The sequence below is a fragment of the Phoxinus phoxinus genome, assembly GCF_949152265.1.
Source record: "Phoxinus phoxinus genome assembly, chromosome: 5".
Taxonomy (NCBI): Eukaryota; Metazoa; Chordata; class Actinopteri; order Cypriniformes; family Leuciscidae; genus Phoxinus; species Phoxinus phoxinus.
Window position 1 is genome coordinate 20120161 of NC_136880.1, and position 27167 is coordinate 20147327.

At 37.2% G+C, this 27167-nt stretch overlaps 1 protein-coding gene across 2 annotated transcripts in view; it reads left to right on the forward strand.

The window, feature by feature from the left end:
- Positions 1 to 27167, forward strand: part of slc44a5a (solute carrier family 44 member 5a) — an 89264-nt gene that overhangs the window by 33832 nt on the left and 28265 nt on the right. Inside the window, exons 1-2 of one of the 2 annotated variants that reach the window (XM_079614149.1) lie at positions 2655 to 2767; positions 17546 to 17594. Coding sequence is in view for 1 of the 2 variants with exons in the window: in XM_079614148.1 (XP_079470274.1) it covers positions 17546 to 17594 (49 nt within the window). In the remaining variant the exon portion in view is untranslated. Of the gene's footprint in view, positions 1 to 2654; positions 2768 to 17545; positions 17595 to 27167 lie in introns of those variants that run through there. The other variant, XM_079614148.1, reaches the window with a different exon arrangement.

The window sequence follows — 27167 nt, forward strand, 5'->3', positions numbered from 1 at the left end:
ACAGTGATACGGCACTCATATGCCCTTCTGTTTATTGCTTTGCCCCACTCAGGGACAGATTAAACCCGATGTTCTCCGACATAACGCTTGCCTATGTTGAGCCTAAAGGTATGATTTGTTGAAAGTAATCTTTAGAGGTTAACGCTAAGTTCTTTCCAGACTTACTGCGAGTGAGTTTTCGCAGTCTTTTCCATAAAAACGCAGAAAAACACACCTCACTGCAATTCAGTCTTTTACGTGTTCAGCATCACAGTTTGAGAGCGCGTGGAACCACCTCCACAACTCGAATATGGATATTTCCTTCTCACATCTGCCGTGACCGGCTCGGTTTCTCAGTCAAAATGCATCAGCGTCTGTTTTAGATTGCAGTATAAATGGCGATTTAGAGGACAATGTCAGTGTTTCAAAACTATTGACACAATGGTGTGTGTCAATGAATGTGTGAATGAATATTAATGGTTGGGGTTTGGATCTGTAACTATGTGAACCAATGCGGGGAAGTAATGGCACTTATATTGTGCTGTAATTTGTAAAAAATTTGACTTGGATAGCACTCAAACTCCTCAAAACCCCTCAGGGTTCTGTTCAACAAAAACTTTACCTAATATCAGGTTGGATCCGGTGCTTCTCAAGCTGAATCTCAATGAAAATTTTTATTTTTTCCGGTTCTTTTTGTAAGCAGAACAGCATCTACTTCATTATACAAAGGCGAACCGATCACTTTGAGGAATATGTATTTGTCTGTGTGGCCAGATTGTAGGTTGTCTATGAGTTTTCTGTCCAATCAGTCAGTTTATTCATGAGTCACGTACGTTTCTCTACAAATATTCATTGTTATTCTTTGGCAGAGTTCTCAGAACATAAGGCACCTCTTAAATAACATCAAACTCCACCTTCTAGAGGCCACAGGCTCGTTGTCCGAGATGTGCCGGTTCACTGGTTCTAACTGCACCTCCACAGGAAGAAGAATAGCCTAAAATATGACCAGAGATGATAGTTCTGCTATATGCTCGATTCAAGCTCCCTCACATTTAAATCAGGATTGCACACTCTCTGGGCCGCTCTGAAATGTATTAGTTTGCTTTCTGAGCCGAAAAATAGAGAATCATACAAACAGAGATAAAAATTGAGTTTGAAGGCTGTGAGGGATGAGGCGTGTGGGCATGTGATTCTGGGGGTTGTTTCTCCACTCTTATATAAGAGCTCAGCGCTTTAATGTGCCATTCAGGAAGACACTCTATGAGAGGAAAATTATTATGATGGTAGTGATAGGCACGTAACAAATTCCCTCCGTTTTCAGAAGAGAAAAACTGTAAGTCTTTTTGCTGCAGGGCTCACTGCGTGATGAGTTGCGCTTCATTGAGAGGCCGTAGATCAGACTGAGACACAAAAGGAGATGAGGAAGTTTTGCTCTTGGAAGGAAGTGCTTGATAAGTTACATGAAGTGGCTCACGTTTAATAAGGAACAAAGCTGTAATCTTACTCTAAGGGCGTCTTTACCCCAGAATTGAAGCGAGAATGCATTTCAAATACAATTTAATGCCTGCGACTTGAATTGTAGTTGCAAAGAGGATACATGTATGTATCCCACCTATCCCAAACTATCACTATCACAAACTGCTCTATTTACTCCAAGGCTTAAATAAAAATATATAGCCTTAATTAGTGTTAATTAATTAGTTAATTGTGTGATTGTGAATTTAAGTAATTTTATAATTTTCTCTTCTTGTTAAAGGATTAGTTCACTTTAAAAAAACTTTTGCTGATAATTCCACCCCCCCCCACCCCCACCCCCCACCCCCCCACCCCCCCGATGTCATCCAAGATATCCATGTCTTTCTTTCTTCAGTCGAAAAGAAATTAAGGTTTTTGATGAAAACATTTCTCCATATAATGGACTTCACTGGCGACCAAACGGTTCAAGGTCCAAATGACAGTTTCAGTGCCGCTTCAACGGGCTTTAAACGACACCAGACGATGAATAAGGGTCTTATCTAGCGAAACGCTCGGCCATTTCAAAAATAAATAAAAAAGTTTACGTTTTATAAGCACAAACGCTCGCCTTGCTCTGTTCTGTGATGCGCGTTCGTGACGTCACGTAATACGCAATTACGTTGAAAAGGTCACGCTTCTATGAAAAGTAAAACATTTCTATCCTGACGAAAATTTTCTTTTAGGCTTTTTAATATTACAACACCCAGGATACGCACACGCAATGGGCATTTTAAACGATAAACTGACACAAAGACATTTGTGCTTATAAAACTTAAACTTTTTTATTTATTTTTGAAATGACCGAGCGTTTCGCTAGATATAACACAGTCTCACCCCAAAACGTCACATCCTGACTGGTCTTGACCATACGGCAACATACGACGAAAAGGGTACCCTTTAACGTCCATGTGTGACGATTCGGGTATGGTTGGGTTTAGGTATGCGTTAGGGTACCGCTAGGAGGCGCTGCTGGTGCGTTTATGTCTGCATCTCATATTGACGTTATAGGGGTACCCTTTTCGTCGTATGTTGACGTATGGTCAAGACCCGTCAATATATGACGTTTTGGGGTGAGACCGGGCTGCTAGATAAGACCCTTATTCATCGTCTGGTATCGTTTAAAGCCCTTTGAAGCGGCACTGACACTGTCATTTGGACCTTGAACCGTTTGGTCGCCAGTGAAGTCCATTATATGGAGAAATGTTTTCATCAAAAACCTTAATTTCTTTTCGACTGAAGAAAGAAAGACATGGACATCTTGGATGACATCGGGGTGAGTAAATTATCAGCAAAAGTTTTTTTTAAAGTGAACTAATCCTTTAATAATCCAATTCAATATCCTGTCGCATGCGACACAATGAGAATTCAAATTCTCATCCAAGGAGCCAAATCTGAGTTTTCTTACATTCAATGTAAGCAGGCTCTGAGCAGGCTTTGGGCCGCCTCCAAAGTCTTTCCAAAAGCACAATGCTGTTTAAAAGCTGTGCTAAAATACGCAGCTCTGACCTGCCTCACCTCCTGGAGGTTGATCTGATGCTGCTTTGCTTCTGTGTAAATGAATGCAGCATCAGTGCAGCCTTAAACTTTGTCGTGACCACTCATGACATAGTATGTGTTTCATGTATTCAAATTGTTTTTATTTACAATTTCATATTTTCATCTTTCTATAGGCCTATTCAAAATAAAATTTCTGCTTGCGTGATTTCTCTGTAACTGTATTTAAGCCAGCTCTGTGCAGTACATGCATATTATTTGGTGGAATATGTACATATTTCAGATGCTGCTTTTGTCATATAAGATGGCATATGGGAAATATATATATACTGTAGAAATGCTAAAGAAAAGATGCAAGCAAGATGGCGGCGTTCCTTCTTTTAATTAACTAAACAAGGTTTTCAAACTCTACTTCTAGAAAATGTAGAACAAAGAATGTGCATCAGGCGTGTTTGCTTTTTAGTGTTTTTTTTATTAATTTATGAAGCCACTGTAAATTTTATAGTTACATATTATATTGTTATATTAAAATGCTATTATATTTTGTACATTGTTTGCACATTGCATTACAATGCATTATGCATTACACATAAACAAAACATTATTTTGTTGTTAATAAAAAAGCCTGACAATGTCATTGCTACTTATAAATAATGTTCTGCCATGTTTCTCACTGATACGCCAACTCGTAAAGATCAGGGTAAAAAAAAAATCCAGAGCTTCGCACTCGTATTTACAACTTTGTGGTGGCGTTCATGTGCGTTCAACTCGTAAATACAATCTTTTTGGTATGACTTGAATTGACCAAAAATGACCCTGTTCCAAAAGGCACATTTCATATACTCTTACGGTCTTGTGGACTTACAATGGCCGCCACATGCACGTGTCCTGCTTCGCTCTCACTCGGGTAAAAGCCTCAATCTTTGTTGTTTCAAATGTGATAAGAATGTACAGTTTTATTTATGGCGCCATCTTTGATATTACTTTAGTCACTAGGCGCGTTTCCATTACAGATTTGCGCAAAACTTTTGCGATTTTTTGTAAATGTCGACAAAAAACTATTGTGAAATGACAGCGTTTCCATTAACCGATGTTATGCGACTAAAACGTAAGTCCTTCCAAAAATCATGGCAACTGATGTTGGTAGGTTTACATAGCCTATATCTCAGCCACTGCACTGCCATTATTATTAATCGAAGGAGACTTAGACGTGTTATCATTAATGGCAAGGAAAGACACTTATACTCGTGAGTGACACATATGAGGAGTTTCTGGGTGTTTCTCCCTCATTTCTGCTCCGAGGTCTTGGTTGTGGCATTTCTTTGAGGTTTAGAATCCAGTATTCCTGTAATTCCTTGTCTTTCATGAGTTTAATAAAGAACTCTGTCTCGTATTCTGTCCAAACACACCGCGTCATCTACGTCAGGTGACTGTAAATGCGCAAAAACTGTTCCATTGCAGTTTTGCTAAATATTTATTTTTCGAATTGCCTGAAAAACCAACTCATGCGAGCGTAAAAACTTTTTTGCGATAAATGGGAGTTTTTGCGGAATTGACGTGTTTCCATTGAGCGTATTTTCAATTTCAATTTGCGCAACTTGAAGGGTAATGTAAATGCGGCTGTGGTTACAGTTGATAGATATCCCGTTGCACTTTCATAGACCTTATTCACAGCAGCCCCCTCTTTGATTTTTACCAGGAATGAAAGCAAGGCTGTGAGTGATAAACATAGCCTATGGGTTTAACTGTTATTTAATGGATTGTTCTGCTGACAAAACACTGCAAAAAGTGATCTAGGAGCTTTATACAGCTCTTTACAGCGGATACCATTGAAAACACGGTAAGTCTATCCCTTACAGCCTCGCTTTAATACCTGCCATGGCTCTGCCCTGAATAAGGAATAAGGTCTATACAGACAGTACAGTAAATGAGATGCTATTGTAAGTTGCTGTGCGAACAGGATATTTCAACACTCAAATTATAAAAATCATTCTCAAAACTAGCCTTGAAAAAATAATAATATTATAATAAAACTATCTATCGAGTGACATTTGCCAAAAAGTTGGATTTTAGTGATGTTATCAGCCACTGAAGTTCACTGGAAGACAATGCTATTGGTTTATATGCAGAAGCTGGTACAAGAAATGATTAGGTTAATTTAGTGCAATTAATAATAATAACAATAGCATTTTATATTCTAAATGTATTTATTTTATATTCATTTTATATAAATTATTTATTACAAATGTATACAGATGGCATGTTTTTTTTGTGTATAAATATATACATATATATACTATATACTGTATATCATTGTTTTTGTGAAATGCATAGATCACATTCTCAGGTGTTTGAATGAGCCTATGAGGTATATCTACTTCTCCAGGGTAACGGGGAGGCTGTAGGTCGATATAATTTGATAAGACTTTGAGTTACGGCTTTGGGATTTACTTCCATTGTTGCCAGACTTCTCATTCATTTGCGAACAGGATCGTCTGTCAGTCCAGCTGCTCAGGTACCTGACTAGCACTTCTCCTGCTGACCACCGTTATCCCCTGATCTGACCAATCAGAGTTTTAATCCTGTCTGAGGGAGGCCGCTTGCGTGTGGAGCGGCGCTCTGGACCAGAGAGCTCAATCCGGATCAGGCAAAGCTCCAACTAACCCCCGACTCCACGGGTCTGACGACCCAGGCCGCCTGGATGTGAGCTCTGTCACCCCTTCAGTGGGAGTTGTTGCATCACACGGATCTGAGATCAGTTTTGTGAATAGTAAAGATGATTTTAAGAATTTGGAAAGGGTTAGCTGGTCCCAGCCCACCATCTTTACTGCCTTCTCCCATCATGTGCCTGCCAAGCTGAACAGCCACTCACTCGGCTCCAACGCCATTCATGCACACTGGAGCTGTGTTATGTGCAATTGTTTCTGACAAGCTATGATAATGGTAATATAAGTTGTGCTGCAGGGCATCCAATTTAAGAAGCTTGTCTAATGGGTTCGTTTCTTATAAATTCCTGAAATGTAAGGAGAATCTTTGGGAAGACCCTACGTTAGATCTGTACGATTAATCGTTAAAAGATCACAATCTCGATTCAAACACCCACACGATCTTATTTATAAATGACAACGATTCTCCTGTGTATGCGTTGTTAGGCACGAATCCTAAATCCAACATGTCTTCAAGGGGCTTATTGCTTTTATAAAACGGTTACTCCATAAAAATATTAATTTTAATATTTATTTTATTAATAAAATAAACACCAGCAACAAAAATATAATGTTATTAACTCATGCATTCTTCCGCCAAGCAAAGAGGTTGCTAAGCAACACATGCAGCAACAAAGAATCATAAACGGTAGTTGTGCAGTAAGGCCTTTAATACTGATGTAATGCGGTCACAGGTGTGTTTGTTGAGTAATTTACAACGGCTTCGAACGCGAATCAGAATCAAGAACTGGAACTATCCGTTTTATAATAAACCTTTGACAAGTGCGATCACAGCGATTCAAATTTGTGTTGGCGCTGCCACTGAGCCAGAAAGAGCAGTTGTTTGATACAGCTTCACTAACAGTCTTTCAGGGTAGCCAAGCCTTATGCGTGAAGCACAAATTCTGTCAATTTTTTACTTCAAAATTCAAACAAGAAATGCAGTTTTGGTGCTCTAATGTGTCGTGACAGAACGCTGTAGTGCACTGAACCGATCATCTCTAGTTACAAAAGCATTAACAGCACCAAATATGGATGAACATCAGAAGGTATGTTGAAAGATACAGTACAACGTTCGGAAATTAATCATGTCTCATGTAATCGCTCAATCAGTTTTACAACCGTGGAAAGACATCAATAAAACAGCTTGAGAACAATTTTTGAAACCTTCAAAATAATAAAGGAAAGCCATTAAATCACCATGAACTTAAATTAAAAAAATAACTCTAGTGTGGAGCATTATATTTTTGACTCTTATATTATTAAAATGTTATTATTATTGTTATAATGCTATTATAATAAAACTGCTTTGTATGCAGTTGTACAGTCAAAATCAGTAAAATCACCTTTCAAAAGTAACTTGACGTTTCAAATAAAGATTGTATCGATTACATTGTTACACCAGTAGGTGGCGACAAGTGACTATTAAAAACATCTATTTGTCATTGAATCGTTCATTCAAGAGATTTGTTCAAAAACACTGATTTATCCAGTAATGAAACAAGTGGTCTGAGTGAGTCATTGAATCATTCGTTCAAAACTATTTTATTTTAATTGATTAATTCAGATTAATTAAATATGTTTTAAATAGACTTCAGCAATTAACATTTTGTTTGTCATCTGTTCAGATTCAGAATCGTGGCAGAATCGTGATCTCTGGTTTTTTATTTTTTATTTTTTATCATTATTCTCAATTTATCCAGAATCATGCAGCTCTACCCTACATGTAGACCGACTTAGAATATAATAAATAAAAAAAACTCAGAAATAATGAAAACCCAGCACAGGCACAGCTCTTTTATATTAATGAGGAGGCTCATTCATTTTTAATTTGTTAAAGAATAGTTGACCCCAAAAACCTGTCATCATTTACGACTCTTCCAGGCCTATCCAACTTACTTTCTACTGTGGAAAACAAAATAAGATATTGAGCAAAAAGTATGTGCTGCTCTCTTTTGCATACAATGACAGTGGATGGGAACCAAAAGAGCATCATAAAACTAATCCATACTAGTTCCAAGTCTTATGGAGCCAAACAAACACATGTAAATTGTTATTTATAAACATTTTGCCTGATAGATGTGGTCACCTGTCATTTCATTGTATGTAAAGAGCAGCTCGAACATGCTATACAATTATCCTGTTTTGTTCCTCAGATGAAAAAAAAAAACATGTTCGTAAATAGTACGGAAGCCTAGTAGTGTGAAGAATATTTAAAATTCGAAAGAGTCTTTTTTTCCACTATAAGTTCCAGTATTTTTAAGAGTCGAGGCTGTATTTATTTCGTCTATCTTCTATGCATCCGAGTCAGTTAATGGTAACAGAATTTAACATTTTCTGTGATTTATCCCTGTAATAACTTCCACCCAGTGATCCCAATTTAAACCTCAATTCCTTTGGTATTAATGCTGAGGTAAATATCAACTGTCTAACTCCATCTAAATTGTTGCAGATCCGTGCAGTGGCACACATTAAGCTAATGTAATTAAGCCTCCCGGATGAATTAAATGTCTGTTTCCACGGAGCCGCCGAGCAGTGTTAAGATACAGAGAAGGACATCCATCAGTTACACTGGCTCCTTATGCAAATACTCATATAATCCTTGTGTCTAATGTTTTGCAGAATTTGCACACAACATTTCCTACAACCTATTTGATAGCAAGATTGTTTTTACTTCAAGAATTGTTTTTGTTTCTCACTTAGCTGTTCTATTGAGTTGTCTGGGATCATTTTGGGTTTCCTTTGCTATATGGCCCCTGTGGCTTCCTTCAGTGCTACATCAGACCCAGAGTTCTGGTGAGCATATCAATGTACAGGCCAGAGTTTCACCTGTAGAGGACATCAGTCGAGCACACCTGTACAACAGAAGTAAACTCTGTCCGCTTTCTAGGTTGCTGTGGGATTGGGATGAGCCTGTCCACAGTAATCAATCCTGTCTCTGAGCACGTCTCCACCGTACACATACTGGGCCTGTTTAACAGGATAAGAGGAAGTGGGGGATGGAGGGATGTAGTGTTTACAAATCTCACCCTGAATCCTTCATATCCCTGGCAAATGAGGACAGTCTTTCTTACTTGCTTCCTTCTGTCTATGGAGCTTTTTTATTGCATCTTTTTGGGCCTTTGATATTGTCATGCCTTATTGACAACAATTAATTCTTTAAAACACACACAAATCTCAGAAAAAAGATCCTCACACAAAAATTGGCCAAAAAGTTTTATTGTCCAGAGGCCACAAATAAAGTACGTAAGTGCAAAAAAAGTGCAAGGTTCGGGTTTTTCGGGTTCAACCCTTCATCAGTGCTGTGTGTTTTCCAAGCATACACTCACTGTAAAAGTGAAATTCTGTAAAATAAATTGAATTAATTGTTGCAATAGTCTGTTAACATAGGCTCAATGAGAAATAAGATGTCAGACTAATTGAAAAATTTAGATATGACCAGTCACTAGAAAATTTTGACTTGCTCATTTGCATTTAAAGGGACAGACACAAAACAGTGCGTTTTGGCTCACCCTCAAAAAGTGACAATTTTAACATGCCATATAAAAATATGAGGTATTTTGAGATAAAACTTCACATATACACTCATCAAAGACTTGGTGAGATCAAAGACTTGGTGACATCAAAGACTTATTTTACAGTTTGTTTTGATATACTTGTGAGGACATTCGATTCCATAGGCGTAATGGTTTTTATACTGTACAAACTGTATGTTCTATTCCCTTACACTGCCCCTATCCCTAAACCTACCCATCACAGGAAATGTTTTGCATTTTTACATTTTTAATAAAACATTGTTTTTTATGTTTTTTAAGCTATTTGAATTACGAGGACTCATGAAATGTCCTCATAAACCACGTTTAAGTTGTAATACCAGTGTAATCCACATGTCATTATACAAATTTGTGTCCTCATAAATCACATAAACAAAAGCACACACAGACACACTGGAAAAATATTTGTATGATGACAAAAAAAGTATCACTGTTTTTTTTTGCATCCTGATTCGTGAAGACGTTAGTGAAACGGTTAAAGATGTCCATCTAGTGCGTTTACATAGAATAACAATTGAAAAGCTGTGCAATGTGTTCTTTAGCAAATCTCAAAATTAATATTATTTTTTCATACTGTGACTTATAATTGTCACGGTGTATGGTGCGGGTGAAGAAAGGCAGAGGCACAAAGCTCCAATTCAAACTTTTACTATAATAAACTTACACAAAACTGGTACAGGCAGAAGGGTAACATATACAAGGACCGACAAGGACAGACTGAACAGAAGCAAACTAAATACTGACACTGATGAACAAAAACCAGGGCCGTTTCTCAATACCAAGTACGCAAACTTCGGACTTGCGTCCTTGGTAGTTCAGACTTGCCAAGTTCGACTTAGGAGAACGAACTCCCGAGGACGAGAGGACGCAAGTCCGGTTATTCTGCAAATGGGACAGCGGCGTTCTTGATCGCGTCACTCAGCACGCTCTGGCTACTCCGGTTATCTCTTTATGTATATTTTAGGCAACAATAAAACGAAATATGGTATAAACCAACACTCTGCCTCTTTTCATTTAAAAAAAAATCTTAAACACATTAAATGGCCACACAAATGTGGTTCAGGCAACGTGTACATTGATTATCTTCACTGCATAACAACACGAAATAAAACGCAACCCTGCTTCTTTTTGCTTTCATTTTAAAAATATTAAACATTATTGAACATTAAAACTGACATTTAAAAAACAGACGGGGTTGTGTCATTTTATTTTATTATACATGTACAGTGAAGAGAATGTATAATAAAATAAATATAAAAAATATTATATATATTTTAAAATATATAGCCTAAAATAAAATTACACAACCCTGACTCTTTTTGTTAAATATCCGTTTTAATGATCTGATATCCAGTATAAAAGTATAAGTAAATAAAAATAAATAAAGCAAACAATTCAGTCAAACATAAGTCAGCTTAATATAGCCTATAGCTCAAGTTAAATAGCCTAAATATATAAAATTATGAAACTTCACTTTGCCCTCAGCCAAAACGATTTGCCATGGAACACATTATAGATTAATGAGACCAAAGATCGCCCGTTAGATATAGGCTACACAAGACGAGTTATATCTCATGTTTAACCACTAGAGACACCAGAGCCAGCGGCAGACATCAGAAGCACTAGCCGAGGAAAAGTTGTTTCAGTCGGGGTTATTGAGCGCTGAGCGCCCGGTGATCGCCTGGATCTCACAACTCCGAAAACGTCAGATACATTTTTTAAATAGGCGCTATCTTTATAAATAAACCACAGATTTGAGCTTTAAACAACTACATTCTCGACTGAAACACTCTTAGAATTACATTTCGTGACACGATAACAGTAGTATTTTGATATTACGCGGGTTTTCTCCTCTGCCGTTGACGCTTGCTGGTGGGACGAGATGCATTCTGGGATACCTGTCTGTCTCAAGTCTGCACAAGTCACCTCTACATGCATCCTCGGTAAAAGGGGCGGATCAAGAACACATCCGGGGATTTGAACTGGACTTGGCTAGATGTGAACTTTTGAATTGGGACAGTACTTGGGCAGCGACTGATGACGTTTCACAAGTCCACAAGAACACAAGTACAGACAAGAACGCATATTGAGAAACGGCCTATAAGGCAGACAGGTGCAGACGAAGACTGTGATTATGATGCCTGAATTGTAGCATTAAAAATAATTGGATTTAAGTTTTTAGTGTTTTATTTTGAATCTATTTTAGTCTTATACATAGAAATCTTAATATTGGCCAGTTATCTTTAAACTATATAGTATATATATATATATATATATATATATATATATATCAGTTTATTGGTAAATTTTAACATGCATACTTCATGATGACACCAATGTCACCATGACTTGGAGTTAGTCATTGCTAAAATGTTTTGTCTTTGGTCATACTGGATGAACATGAATGAGCAGGTCACTGGAGGTATACATCCATTTTAATCTTCCTTGGTGATTTTCTATTGATTTTCTGCCATTAGCTTCATTCACAGCCACAGATAACAAACCAGAAGACAACGTTTGCCTGGTTAACATAAGCCCCAGCTCAGGTTTTTGTCTCAAAACAACCCGAGAGCAGAACTGAGCACCCATGAGATGGCGAAACTGAAATTGCCTACTTCCAGAGGCAGCAGCTGAAGCATTGAGATAACTAATGGATGGCTTTCTCCAGGTGTTATAGACCTCCTTAGGCTAGACTCTGCAACCGCACTGTCAGTGTGAATGGTCCTTAAGGAGGAGTTGAGCAGTGATGATAGGTAGTTATAGTGAGAACAGCTCTGCGCTAATGAACAGAAACAAAAAAACAGCCTGATATACTTCCAACAACACATGTGCGACTGGAGCTCTGTGTATCTTTCCCAATACAGCCATTATATGAATTTATTTACATTGTGAAATAAAACATGATCATGATCTCACCAGAGATGCATCAACCCTACTGTAGTAGAGACGCCATAGTGAAGCTTGTTCTAAAAATAAAGATGTATGCTCTTGTCATGTGCCGACTGTAACGAGTAGCTCTCGTTCTCGGAGCGACTATGGAAGGCCCACTCCACCAAATAGAGAGATAAAAGAACCCATCCATGCACCTCTGAAGCGCAGCTAAACTCAGGATTTCCTGGGCTTTCATTAATGCTCTGGCTCTGGGCCAAACCCACTGTATGTTTACCACAGAGCGAGCCTGATGTATTTTGAGCCATGCTAAGAAGTCACGAGGAGGAGGCAATGTCTTCATCAAGATATGATTGGCTGTTCACGCGATGAATTCCGCCTCTTGTTGTTTTCATGCGCATTCCGTATTTGAGAATTGGTCCGAATGAGTAAAGGTGTTAGTTAATGGGAAGACTAGTTTAAGAAGTAAAAAAATATATATATCAATTAGATATCCCTGCTGTAGCCTATGTCAAGTCAAACTTGAAATTACTAAGATCTGTGAAGGTTTTTGTTACTGCATTGGTTATAATAAATACAACATAAATCACATTGTTAGTGTTACAAAATATAATTATATATGGTTGTTTTGATAGTTTAATTTAAAAAAAAGGTCAAATTAAATTTAACTGGAACATGCTCAAAAATACAGTAAAAACATGAATATTGTGAAATATTATTGCAACCTCAATAATCTCAACCTCAACCTGAATTTTCTAAATGAATATCTTTTCAAATGTACTTTATTCATGTGATGCAAAGGTGAATTTTCAGCATCATTACTCCAGTCGTCAGTGTCACATGATCCTTCAGAAATCAGTCTTTTGAATAAAAGCATTAATGTCTTTCAAAAGAAAATCTTTCTGACCACAAACTTTTAAAGTGTAGTATGTATATAATATAATAATGTAAGTGTTGTTGCGAATATAGCAGGGAGGATGCGCCAGACACCATGTGCAGAGTCTGAATTATTTAAAGTGCAGAATGCCTTGTGTCTTTTAAGTCCAGTCATGCAGACAATATTTAAAATCAATGATAATATTTATTTCAGTGGTGCAATTGCATTATATTATCGGATTCTTTTACCCAACAAAAAGTCTCAATGTTTTCATACTGGCTATGTTTTGGTTTCGTTTTCACTGTGTTCTGTAACTGTTTTGCCCATAGATATACATAATAAAGGCTAGATGTCTCGTACGCGCCGCTGGCCAATGGAGGTCGACGTCCGCACCTGGCGGCCATCTTGTCACAGTCAGCTCGCTAACTCGTAACATTGTGTTTTAATGGTGCATGTACTTTTAAAATAACCATAACTTGCTAATTTTTCTACCGATTTTCAAACGGGGTGGTTTGTTGTAAACAGTAGAGATGTCGTTATGACACTGCATACTTATGAATAATTATAATATTATATATTTCAACATGTTCAAGCATCCAGAATTATAGCCACGTTAATAACGTTTGTAAGAAACCAAACCGTTTGTAAATCCGTCAATATTTCAGCGAGATAAGAGTATTTGTGTTCGCGCAGATCACTCACCTTACATCAGGTACCACAGAGCCCACAAGAAAGCTTGCCTGTGACAAGATGGCCACCGGGTGATGACGTTAGAGACTCCACCGTAAGACATAGCCTTTATTATTTATATAGCTATGGTTGCTTGCCTGAGTTCCTAGTTAGTTTCTACACACCTGTTTCTGTTCACGTTCCCCATGTATTTAAGCCCTGAGTTTCAGGCCTCGTTTACACGTACATGGTTATTTTGAAAAACAGAGACATTTCCCTTCGTTTACACGCAAACGGAGAATTCGCCTCTGAAAACGATTCTTTCTAAAAACTCTGGCCAGAGTGGAGATTTGGGAAAACTTTGTTTGCACGTTTGCATGTAAACTGAGAAAAACTGAGTTTTAGGCAGCCGACGTCACAGTAATTTTCGGGATTCTGATTGGCTAACGTGGGCTTTAGCTTCTCGTTACGCTGCCACCCCCACAGGTTTGTCATCCTCTTAATGGCATATACACGGGTTCGTGTAAACGACAGGTGTGCACAATGTTATTTTTGAAAACGGAGAGGGTGAAATGTCCGTTTATGAAAATAGCCCTCATTCTGTTCCTTCATGTCAGACGGTATCCTCAACGTTAAAGTGGTTAAGTTACGTTCTTCTCCTGCGATCACCTGATTGTTCTGTTTTTGGGTTTATTAAAGTTTTCATTTGATTCCTCATCTTCATGCACTTTACTTCAACCATACGTGACATAACTCTTCTTGTCAAAGAAATTAATTAAATTTCAGTTCATGTTCTACTAGACAACAAAAACATAGCTATTGATAAATTAGCCAGATGGGTTGTGTGATATATAACGTGGGACTATTTTTGTTTGATTTATGTGTGCATTATGTTGTCTTCAATATCACAGTGTGGGCATCTATTCCCTTTATTTACTATTCTACATTTGCTGTGTTTTGTGCGACACCACTACACTAACTGTTGTTAAGAAATAAATCAGCCTGATCATTTGCAGCTTAGCCCTGTTCGATGATCATAATGGCTTCAAATGCCCATTTTATCCCCAGAAATCTCTGAAATGATTCAGGATTAAAATTGATTTTGGCCTTAGTATTGGATCAAAAAGAAAATGTCACGCACCTCTGTATTGCTTTGCATTACTGATACAGTTAAAGTCGTGTTACACAGTCACAGTATATATGTAGTTCTCTATTAAAAGTGGTTTATTGAGCATTTGTCTCAAGTTTCCTGAGGGTGTGTGTTAATGCGCACTGCATTGTGTTGTGCATGTTTCCTGTGTTTGATATTGACTTTCTTCAATGTGTATGTGGCGGGGTCTCTAATTGGCCGTATTGATTGAATACCTCTGAAGGAATGAGTGTGGAGGAAGGTGAATGCACAACAGCTAGCTTTGTTTGTTTTAATCAGTGTGTAGTGCTGAAGGCCCTATGCCAGATCAGAATTAAATCATAAGCCACATCTCCAGCGACTTTAACTTTCTTAACTCTAATTACTCTTGAATTGTAGCCCTCCTCCACTCTGAGAGTCGGGTAGTTGAGGAGAATTTATAAGGAGGTGGGCTGCCATCTTTCATTCACGGCTACACTGAATATCTACTGCAGTTTTTGTTTTGTGTTCATATGTCAGATGGTCATGCTGAGGATAATTGAGGTCCCTGCTCTTGTGGCGGGTTGAAAATAAAAAGTAGATGAAATAAAAGAGCCACAGGGTTTACATGTGGTAAAGGTTTGAGATGCGAATCCCATGTTAAGATCTCTTCATTTTGAACCTTGCGACATCATGTACATTATCGGACATTTTAAGTGTTTCATCAATTATGTTGCGTTCCCAAGATACAAGATACTCGTCATTTCAAAATATACGGTCAAGTTTCCCTTTAGATTAGTTATTAAAGCGATTTGAGGTGTGCATTTTAGTTCCACTTTACAATATATATATACTTTACAATAAGGTACATAATGTATTAACTAACATGAACTAACAATGAGCAATACATGTGTCACTGTATTTGCTCATCTTTGTTAATGTTAGTTAATAAAAAACTATTATTGTTCATTGTTTGTTCATGTTAGTTCACAGTGCATTAACTAATGTTAACAAATACAACATTTGATTTTAATAATATATTAGTAAATGTTGACATTATTGTCATTTTTAAACATATTTGAATTAAAATATTTATATTTTATTCATGCAATATTATGCCTTTTAACTCCTAATTTGACAACTTTTTTTATTTGAATGTTATGACTTTTTATATCAATATGTTTGTTGATTAATTGTTTTATTTGTTATAAGATAATTATAATACAGTACAATACCATTTTGATTTGAACAGTGTTCATCTGCCACAAAAACAATGAAGATCTCAGTTGGAGTGACAGCACTAATCTGGAATATATAAATGTCATACTGTACCTTTAATTCATAGAACACTCTAATTTATGGTGAAGTATTGCAAAATTTGACAAAAATAAATCTGCCATAAAATACCATGAAAAGGCCACTCAGTAATTTGAAACTGTTAAAATACTAAAACAAATCACTAATTTAAATAAACCATACCCACAAACGTATTCTCTCCCACACAACTTACGGTACATGAAAGTGTATGTAATATTTCAAGATGGTATACAAATCAAACTGTGTCCTGAATGGAACGTAATTCTGTCTTACATATAGGATTTTATATTTCATATTGCTATATTAAACGGAGCATCACCATGTTATATTGTCTCCCTATGACCACAGTCCACAGTGATTGCATGTGTCAGAAGGCTCTCTCTGCACAGGTGGCTGATGGGAGAAAAAGCCCATTGTGCTGAGCTGATGGAATGCGCAGTCACTCCGCTAAATGTGCCACGGCCATCTCCATCGATTTAGTGTCACTTCTCAGATGACAGACCAATTCAGACAAGGTGTAGAGCATGGCGGTAGTAATATGATTTGGACTGCAGAAAAAACAATTCAGGAAATACAGGGAGGGATGTGCAGTTCACATGGTTCTGAGCGATGGAAGATGAAATGTTGACAGGGATGCCTTCGTGATTCGTTTAGTCTCGTGAGATTGGTTTATTGTTGTTGTTATATTGCTTAAAATGAAGTATACAGAAAACCCAATGATTCATATACAGGACTGTATGTATATTTAATGAAGGCTTCTTGTGTATTCGTTGAAAATTAGCATATTGTTTCCTCAAACAAATTCACAGGAGATCAATTTCAGCATTTCCTCTTTCCTCTAAAAGCTGAAGCAGTGACTTTAACAAAGCGTTTTGTAGTCATCGAACAGCCATCGAGAAGTAATCCAAACTCAGTGTCTTGCATTGGCAAGAGTTTAAAGATTCCTCACTGACTGACAGCCTGGCAGGTGGAGCGGCAGGGGATAAAACTAGAATACATAAGCAAGCTTTTTAGGATTTCTGTATATTCTTTCCTTCTCCTACTGTATGTGAAAATATCTGCCATTTTTACTAGAATCTTCCCTTATCCGCTCATTGACAGCTGCCGTCTGTCAATAGCAAGCAAAGGAAGTCACTCTCAGTGACAAAGATTGGGAAATCCCAACCGTTTTTAATGACAATGTTTCCACAAACTGCATCATGTTAGCTCTTTGCCCATCTGTAACAGGTTTGATTGTTAAAAATGTGTTGATGATATACAAAAGTGATCTCAATATGGGTACCAGAACCACTTTTTGGTTGTGATATATGTGGGATAATATTGATCAGATACGACATTGATACGAGACTCTCTGTACCTCATATTTGTCTTATGATTTTCCCTGCTAAACCTCATATCTCTTATATTAACGTTAGATGTTTCCTTTTTATTTCCATAGGTGAACCTCGCAGGTTTGACCCAACATTTAGAGGGCCAGTTTACAACAGGTAAATCAACTTTCATGTCCTTTCAATGTTGCAGATTTACACTCGACTCAAACCACTGATCACAGTCCTCATTATTTCTGACATCGTGTCCTCATCATTCAAAGGCCGTTTTAACTATTCAGAATGTGAAGTAACATCCAAACCATCATGGGAATCGCCTTCTGACCTTTGACCTCTACTCACAAGAGTAATAAATTCAAAACAGCCGATGAATGTGGCGATGCACCGAGCACTTGTGTAGTATTTATTTGCTATTTCTGTTGAGTGGAAAGGAGTGAAATATATATAATATTGCAAATAAATATTGGCAGTGATTCTTTTTGAAGTAAATAGAAACGTTAAGTTTGTCCTTTGATTTTAATAATAAATGCAACAAAGGGTTAACTGCACTGACAGTAATGTGTCTGTTCACTTTATTACACCCTTTGCAATTCTCTTCTCGCAGAAATATTCACCGTTGTCATGGAGATGCTCTTCTTACAGTACATTCCTTTTTATTGCATTCATTTGATCTCATATGGCTAAATATTTATTTTAAGTGTGTGTGTATCATGTGGATTATCAACTGAACAAATCCAATACACAGCTATACGGGCTTTATAGTCATTTAGCTGGTCTGTAAATCAGTGGGCTTGATAAAACTGTGTCTAGGGCTTAGTTTATTAATATATGCATGTATCTGTGGCTAAAAAGCCATATTCTGTCGGAAAACAGCACAATTTGATGGCATTTACTCAGTAAAGTAAGAGTGAGTGGAATCTGAGGAGCTGTGAAACAGGCGAAAGCGGTCAGGCAGGCGGCAAACGGAGGCCCAGTAACCCATATAGAGTGATGATGGATCATTAAATAAAGAATGAGGAGAGCGTTCACTTCACTAACTGTTTCTGTCTGAGGAGAAGTGGAAGTGTGGCCGAGGGAGAAAGAAACTGCTGTCTTGTATTATCTCTTTTCATATGAGAAGATCACAGTCAGACCGCGTTCAAAGCACAGTGTCATTTCAATGTGATATCATTAGTATTCGTCGGGATCCTTGCGTCAAGAGTCGTTCCGATTGTGTACGGTTGATAGAGAAAAATGTTACAATATCAGCATACTGAAAGTCCCTATAATGTACATTTTATGTAAACTGTGGATTAAATAGGGCTGGGCAAAAAAAATATTTTTCGATTAATCGATTTTTAAAATGTGGTCGATTCAAAATCGATTTTCAAAGGCCAAAAATCTATTTTTTCCCATATTTATTTATACCTATCACCCAAAAGCCAGTATTAGTTTTCCTACAGTGTTCATAGGCTTGCAGCCTCCATGTTACAGCTAATGCTGTGAGATTTTATGTTAGTTTTATCTTAAAGAGGCTATATGCGTTTTTCTGAAATTTAAACTCGCGACTGACACCTGTGGCCAAAAAACAGAACTGCTCTTCCTTTCTGCTCGCTCTTGCAGCGCGCGCTCGTACGTGCACACTTCACAAGTCATCTGCTGCAAGGAGGTCAACATTATGTTTACAGAGGTAACAGTCAAATACATATATTGTTTGAGATAAGTGTTCTGAGTGATCTGAAACGTTTAACATGAACGCGCTTGACGTCACATCCGCAGATAGCGCGGGAAAAATCCGACCCGACAGAAAATAGGAAAAATAGGATACAGGCTTATAGGTGCACCCACTGTGAGCAGACAAGGTGTCAGTATGCTCATCAGGAGATCAGTCATAAATGGTAAAATAAAAAGGCTATCGTTTCGTTTATTTTGGGGAAAAAGTTCCATATAGCCCCTTTAAACATAAAATAACCTGATCCTGATTGCTCAAGGCATGCGACTGATCTCACTTGTCTAATTTTCAGCATCAATTTTTCATCTTGCATCAAAATCCTGTCTATTCATTGTATGCATTTGAAGGTGGGTTTTAAAATCCCCAAGAGTACCTAAAATAAAAAGAGTTTAATATACAGGTTTGTGGCTCTATTTCTTTTTATTAATTAACCACTCGTAAACTTATGTTCACCGTTTAAAAATAAATAAATAAATATGGGATTTGTATTAAATCTATATTCATTGAGTAGAATCGGGAATCGAAATCGTATTTAGAAATCGAATCGATTGGGAACATCTGAATCGATACCCAGCCCTAGGATTAAATGTTATTTTATTTATTAAATATCTATTTATTTATTAAAATGATACGTATTAATGAATTAAATAATATGATTTAATATTATTATTATAAAAGTATTTGTATTATTGAATGTTTTGAATGTTTATTAATTAAATTACATATTTTTGTTAATAATTTTAGATTTTAATTAAAATAATTGTACATTATTTTGTATTACCTCATATTTTGTATGTTTATCAAGCCCTGCGAATTCAGGTTTCACTATCCTTGTGGAGATCATGACCAGAGGATTCATACTGTATTTGGTCCTGTCTAGTTGACTATCCAAACATGCAATGAATTTTTATGCTCTAGAAAACAGATCACTCTGGTCATTTTGCTGATTCGTGGGCTGATGCTGAGAGGACATTTATCGAGGCATCTTTTGTTAAAGGTTCCTGGCATGATTGGCTTCAATGAGCCCATTAGCACTCTGATGTGAATACTTGGATGAGATGATTACACATTTGATGCAAAGCAATTACACAGAGAGAGAGAGTCAAAGCACGAGGCATTACCCTCTAATGTCTATTGCTGTTCTGCATTCTGAGTCTTTAACAGGAGAAATTAGGGATGGATAATTCCCTGGCAGAGGTTTGAATGCTTCAGCCATTTAAATTCCTCACCAGTCCCTCTTGGATTTCCTTGAAGTGGGAAGAGGGAGACAGTAGCGATCGGCTCTTGATAGCTGGAGATGTAATTATAGATCGCGCTATGTACAGCAAAGCCGCAGTTATTCTGCGCTTTCTCTTCATGTATGATGGTTCAATTTGTCTCACCCATTGCTTCATACTGGAGGAGGTCAGTGAGCTTGGCTAATGGGAAGTAGATGACAGTCATATTAGAAGTTAAGAAGTCAAACGGGCTAAAATAACCTATGCGCCTTTACACTCAGAGTTGTGGACTCTCAGCCAATCAGATTAGAGCTTTTCAGATTGAGAAAGTGCTTTCCAGTTTTGTGTGCAGTATCGTGCAGTAATATTTTATGGTTGTTGGTTCCTGCTCTCATTATAGCTTCCCAATGATCTTGCTTACCTGTCTTTAATTTCTGTTTTATGCCGCATTCCAGACAGTTGGGAACACCCCAATTGAAATTTTGATGGCGGCGTGATTCAATTTGTGTTTTTCTTTCAATTATGGCGTAAACAAAAGTCATGACACAAAATGCTCACGTTAAAACAAAAAATAAGAAAATATTGAGGCAAAAAAATAAGCACAAAATACGTTTTTTTCAATAACTTAAGTTTTATGAGGTGGAGATTTCGTATAAATTTGTATTATGTGATTCGTTCTGAAATAATGTCTAAGATTTAATTTTTTTAAAAGCATGAAGGTCCAGCCCAAACCGCACCCTTAAACAAAACTATCAGTTTGAAGTGAGCAGATCAGACAAAATATGAATGGGATTGTATGAAGTGATACAATTTAGCTACCAATCTGTCAAATTGTTAAATACCTACGAATTGCCATAAGAGTGTGTTGCATAAACCTAATTTTCTGGTTTACTCGTCAGTCGACATCATCTTTGAAATTGTCAAGTGACGCTTCTCACTGAAGCCTGGGTTGATAGATCTACCTTGAATTCACGATTCGGATGTCTGACTTTGAGTGCCAGTCATTATTTTAAGTGAAATGTCCTTGAATAAGAAATACTCATTATTTATTTCCTGTGCCCACTCCTCTATCTACCTACTCCTACTTCTTACGCCTTGTCAAGCTAGCCCTGCGATTAGTGACTGTGCAGTAAATCTCCAGACCTTTGAATCCTTTGTGTAACACCACATCATTACATGAGTATAATAGTCCTTGCACATGGGCAGCAGTCTCATTCAGGGAGAAACACATGTACTCGACTGGAGCCAGTCAAAGCACTCTGCTGCCTGTCAGCACAGTCAATCTGCCGTCCCCCAAAGGACTCCCACACACTGCCGTGATATATAGAGCTGCTACTCACAGGTCAGCTTAACACACACTTACCAATGGATGTGTCCGAAACCTGGAAAATTCTGCCTTTGCTGGCAGTACGAGGCATAAAGGCAACAAGGCACATATGAATTTAATGTTTATGTCACATTCTTGTTCAGATTTTGGTTTCAGATTGGTATATCTATCTATCTATCTATCTATCTATCTATCTATCTATCTATCTATCTATCTATCTATCTATCTATCTATCTAAGCCTAGCAACTAGCTTAAACATGTCAACAACACCTAGTGACATGCTAGCATGTACTAAAAAAATGCTAGCTTCATGCCATACAAAACATGCTAAGTCTAACAAAATGATAAAACAGGTTAGAAATGTGTTAAAACATGCAAGTAAACGTGTTAGTAACTTGCTAAAACACGTTAGCAATGTGCTAAGACATGCCAGCATCTAGAAACATGCTAGGAAAATGTTAAAACATGCTAATCATGTTAGCAGCATGCTAGCTATGCCTAACAGAATGTTTGGGTATTCTTTGACAGATTGCATGGGTTTAAAAGCTTCAAACTTCAAGCTTTTAAAACAACTGGCCAGGCTCTCTCAAGCCAATATTTTTCCAATGTTTTTCCTGAAAAACTTTTTAATCGTTTGTATTGCTGCGTGATTGGATAAGCACATTCCATGTACACTTGACTACAAAACATGGTGTGTCTATGCAAAACATTGTGTCATGCAATTGTAAATACCCCCAGCAAACTCTTTTTGTCCTTGTTTTGTTTCTAGAGTAATAGTGCACTGGATACTAGTAAAGAAAGGGAGATTTTCAAACAATTACTTTGATTTCAGTTATAGAGCCATTTGCTTTAAACCCATTTGCTTTTCAACATTTATAACTCTCAAATGCTTTTGTAAATCCCCTGATTATAAAATGTAGCTTTTCAGTTTTAGACTTTCACCAGATCAGAAAATAAATATGAATCGGTCAGAAAGGTACAGATTGTATCTTTGAATTTTATTTTATATTTAAAAGGTAGCAGTTAGTTGAATTTGTGATCTGTTCTCTTGCTGTTCTTGGAAGTACAGTCTAATGGAGCGACTGGGGGATATTACTGAACCATCAATCTTTTGATGTGTGAAGTTACTCCTCTTGTCATCATTTAGTGTCAGAAATCTGCAGAAACCTATACTGTACAGCCTCTGTCGAGAGCATCGGCAGTCATCTATCCTCTAGCCTCTGTTGGCTTCTGATCTGAATTGGTGATCGCTTCTTTGGAGATTTGATGGGAGCTTGAGAAGAGTCTTTTTTTTTTAGGCGTGCACAATATAGCAGATGCTGATATGCATTAATTAGTTTTATGTTATGGTGTGTAACTAATATGATTCCCAAAACTGTAAATCTATAGCCTACTAAAACAGCTTTCATGCTACAGGGTTTTACATTCTTTAAAGGAATATTCTAGGCTCAGTACAAGTTAAGCTAATTTTGACAGCATTTGTGGTGTAATGTTTATTACTGCAAAAGGTAATTTTGACTTGTTTGTAGCAAAAATGGAGGCACTTGCAATGTCAATGCCACCAATATTTGGAGGATTTAACAACAGAAATGTGTTATAATTTTATAAAAGCATATGCATTAATTCTAATGTTAAAAGGATGTATTATTTGAGCTGTTTAAATTATTTTTACGGTCATTTTAATGTTTTAAAGTTTGTTGCATTGCATTGTCGTCCCAATGAAGCTGTAAAATTGGATATAATTTACCCCCAAAAAAAGGTTAGTAGTTTTTTTTTCACACTGAAATCAAGCTTTTTGTTTGTCTTGTGGCTATACTGTTGAGTTTTTTAATGGTTACGATTTAGTAAAGCCACTTGTCGAAATCTTTTTTTTTTTAATGTGATCAACATGATGCCACAAGTTCTGTGAATTCTTCCACTTAACACATTGAACCCAGAATATTTCTTTCTAAATCAGGCTTTAAAACATAACAATGTACTGTAGATGGATAACAGTGTGTGTAACTTGGCATTGGGTTTACTGTTTCTTTAATGAGTAAAAACTGTACTGTAAACTGTATATCCTGATTCTGCTATTAACCAAAGCATTGAAAAGTTAGGGGCAGAAATGGAAATAAAGTGACCGGCAAAATGGTTGATTGGAACAAAACTCTGAAACATGTATTTACCACTCTTTGCTGTAGCACATCATGTCTGGTTTGGTTTGGACACGGTCTTAGTCTATGATTCGTCCTGTGACAGATTTCATTTGACACATTTGGCAACCTAAGGCTCAGAATTCAGAGAAAACGAGGTATTAAAATTGATCTCAAGTCAAATCAAAATTTAATCAGAAAAGTTGTAAGCCATTTTTCTCAGTTCCAGTGATGGCGCGTCTGAGGGTGAAATCCACAGGGCATATGAGCTGATGGGCAAACCTCTTTAGAAACGTCTCTGAGAGTGTCTTCTGGCTGGACCGCAGGTGAGGTTGTGCTGGAGGAGCATGAGAGCATGAGGATAATCAAGACACTGGCAGCACAGAGATTAAAAGACTGCAAACAGTTGACAAGAAATGTATTACAATAAAAGTCACTCAATCCGTGTATGAGTGTTGGGATAAAAATCTAAAGTCCATGGTCAGTTGAGCTGCTTGTTGTAGTCATTAGAGCTTATAGATACTTTCAGAAAAAAGCAGGTATGAACAGAGAAAAAGGTCAAAAGTGCAAAAAATGAAATACAGGAAGAGACAGAGAAAAAAACAGTTAAATTATTTAGCGAGAGAGAGATGTGTTTGTAAGAGCAGTTCCTCACGCTGGTTCTCAGGCACCTCTGACCGGCTGATGCAGCTCTCTGCTCTTTCTTTGTTCATCCTGGAGATCTCTAAAGCACATTAGCACTGACCAATCGATTGATAGTTCTGAGTTTGAGAAAATCACTGTGAAGTTATCACAACCCTAACATCAGACGAGACGTGTTGAAAGATACGTTCTTCTTGTTTACCTGGCCAGTTGTCTGTGACTGCCATATCAATGACTTTCACATTAAAACTGCCTGCACTTCTGCTCTTGCTATCTGGTTGCTAGGGCATTGCTACTGTAGCTGGTTGCTATGGTGTTGTGGGTGGTAGTAGTGCTTCTTGTTGTGATTGGTTAGTGATTTACTAGGTGGTTGTTGGTTGTTGCTTTTATGTGGGTGGTTGGTTGCCCGTGCTAACTGCTTTCTGTGGTGTTGTGAGTGGTTGCTAGCATTGCTAGCTGGTTTGCTAAAGTGTTGTGGGTGGTTGCTAAAGTACTGTTCGTTGTTAGGGCGATTTATTAGAAAGCATTGCTAGCTGGTTGCTAGGGTGTTACTAGGTGGTTGCTAGAATGTTGTGGGTTGTTTCTAACATGTTTAGGTGGTTGTTAACATTGTTAGCTAATTGCTAAGACATTACTATGTGGTCTTGGAATGTGTTTTTTCTAGCATTGCTAAGTAGTTGCTTGCATTGCTATCTGGTTGTTAAGGTGTTACTAGGTGGCTGCTAGATTGTTGTGGGTTATTTCTAGAATTTAGAATTAGAAGTGGTTGGTAGGGTGTTCTGTGTGTTTACTTACTAGTCTAAGTCAAAAGAGTCTCTGTGATGTTCTGGTCTGGCTGAGTATCCTCCTTGAGTGTGGAAGTATAGGGGATTTTTTTTTTTGCGCTCGGCAGTATAATAATAAAAATATTGGTACGATTGCACAAATGGAGCAGGACAAGTCATGCATCAAAGTTTAATACTTAAAGTTGTTGATTCAACAAAACAAATCTAACCCTAAATATGAAAACATTTATGGAACAGAAATATCCATAAAACTTGAACATTGTGACTAAGCGTTATGTGAAATTAGTTAGCAGTGAGCAGCATATTTGGAGTGGACTGTGCTGAGCTCAGTGTTTAGTAGAGCAGTGACCCACCTGCTGCTATTGATAATGAGCTCTAATCGGCTTATGCGTTTGAAATCTCTCCTGCCCTTCCCTATCTATTTACAGAGGAGGTGGGCTTAAGGTTTTACGTTTGGAGGGTGGTGAGATTGACCTCAATCAAACCCGGTTTAGTGTAACCTTGGCATGAGAATGTGGGCCTTTATAAATAGTCTCATAAATGTCTGGATCGTGCATCATTCTCAGGTGCAAGTTAATTGTATCAATAATGGTCATAATACTTTTCTTTGTACCTCTGTAAAGCCTTTATTTAAGCCCGTTTGCAAGGCCTCATTTATGGCTAGGAATGTTAAACGCAAGGATTGTTTCTGTGGGCACTGTTATGTACTACTGCAAACTTATTTTGCTAATGTTTGCGTTTAGCTAATATGCCATAGGATAAAGTATACAAAATCTGCTGTGAGAGACAGAGATGGACGTTTCTACTCCTCGCTACCCTATTCTGAACTTAAGGCAGGGTCACAGGCAGTCCTGCCTTGACATTTTGTCCGACTGCCTGTGGTTTCATTAATCAGACTGTGATTAGCTAACTGTGAAAGTAGCACGACTAAATCAAGATGTCTATCCAGGCTGAAATGCACTGAAAATAATTTTTTGTATGTGGTGCATTCATTGATTCTGCTAGATCAAACATTGCCAACCACACAAACCCTCTGTGGTTTATTGGAAGGTATGAGTGTGAATATATGAATTAGAGGAAGATGGGTAAAGATGTCCAGACTGTTAATGTCCATAAATCTAATCTCAGCACATTTATTTAATGGTTCAGCTCTTATTAATCTAAACGTTTTATTCATTTGTGAGATGTATTGCATCTGAAAAAAATCTTTGTTCGTTCATTTTATGTTGGATATGATATGTCATAGTAATTGATTTAGTATTTCAGATTAATTACACCTTTTCAAAAAAGAAAAAATATATATATTCAAAATGTATTATGAGACTTACCGGTATTTGAATTTAATGAATTCTTTCAAAACCAGGGTCATTTTGTACTATATAAAAATGATTTAGAAAATGTTTCAATTTATTTCCCTTAATATTTTCCTTAATTATTTCTGTAACATAATCCACTGGAGGCAAGCTTGCAGTTTAATTTACATCCAATATGAATAATGACTTGACTTGACTAGTAATGGGTCACTCATGATCCGTTCATTGCATCTGTTACGTGACAAATGAACAAAAGACTCGGAAGGTAAAGTAATTGTTTATGTTTCCTGTAAATTATTTTTGAATGCATTATAATGATTTCTTAATTCAGGATATGATCAAGATTGCGTAAGTGGATGTGTTTGGGGGAATTTGGATGTTAAAATATAACATTTAAAGCCACTTAAATGAACGAAATGACTCAAAAAAAGATTCGTTCAATTTGATGAACGAGATCGAACAAGAGAGTCAGTAGACTTGACTTGACTTGACTTGACTGTGGAAACATGAGGTCAATAAATTAGTCACAGAGACTAATGACTTGACAAGACACACCTGTGAATATGATTAAACAATGAACCAATGAGAACAACACAAGGAA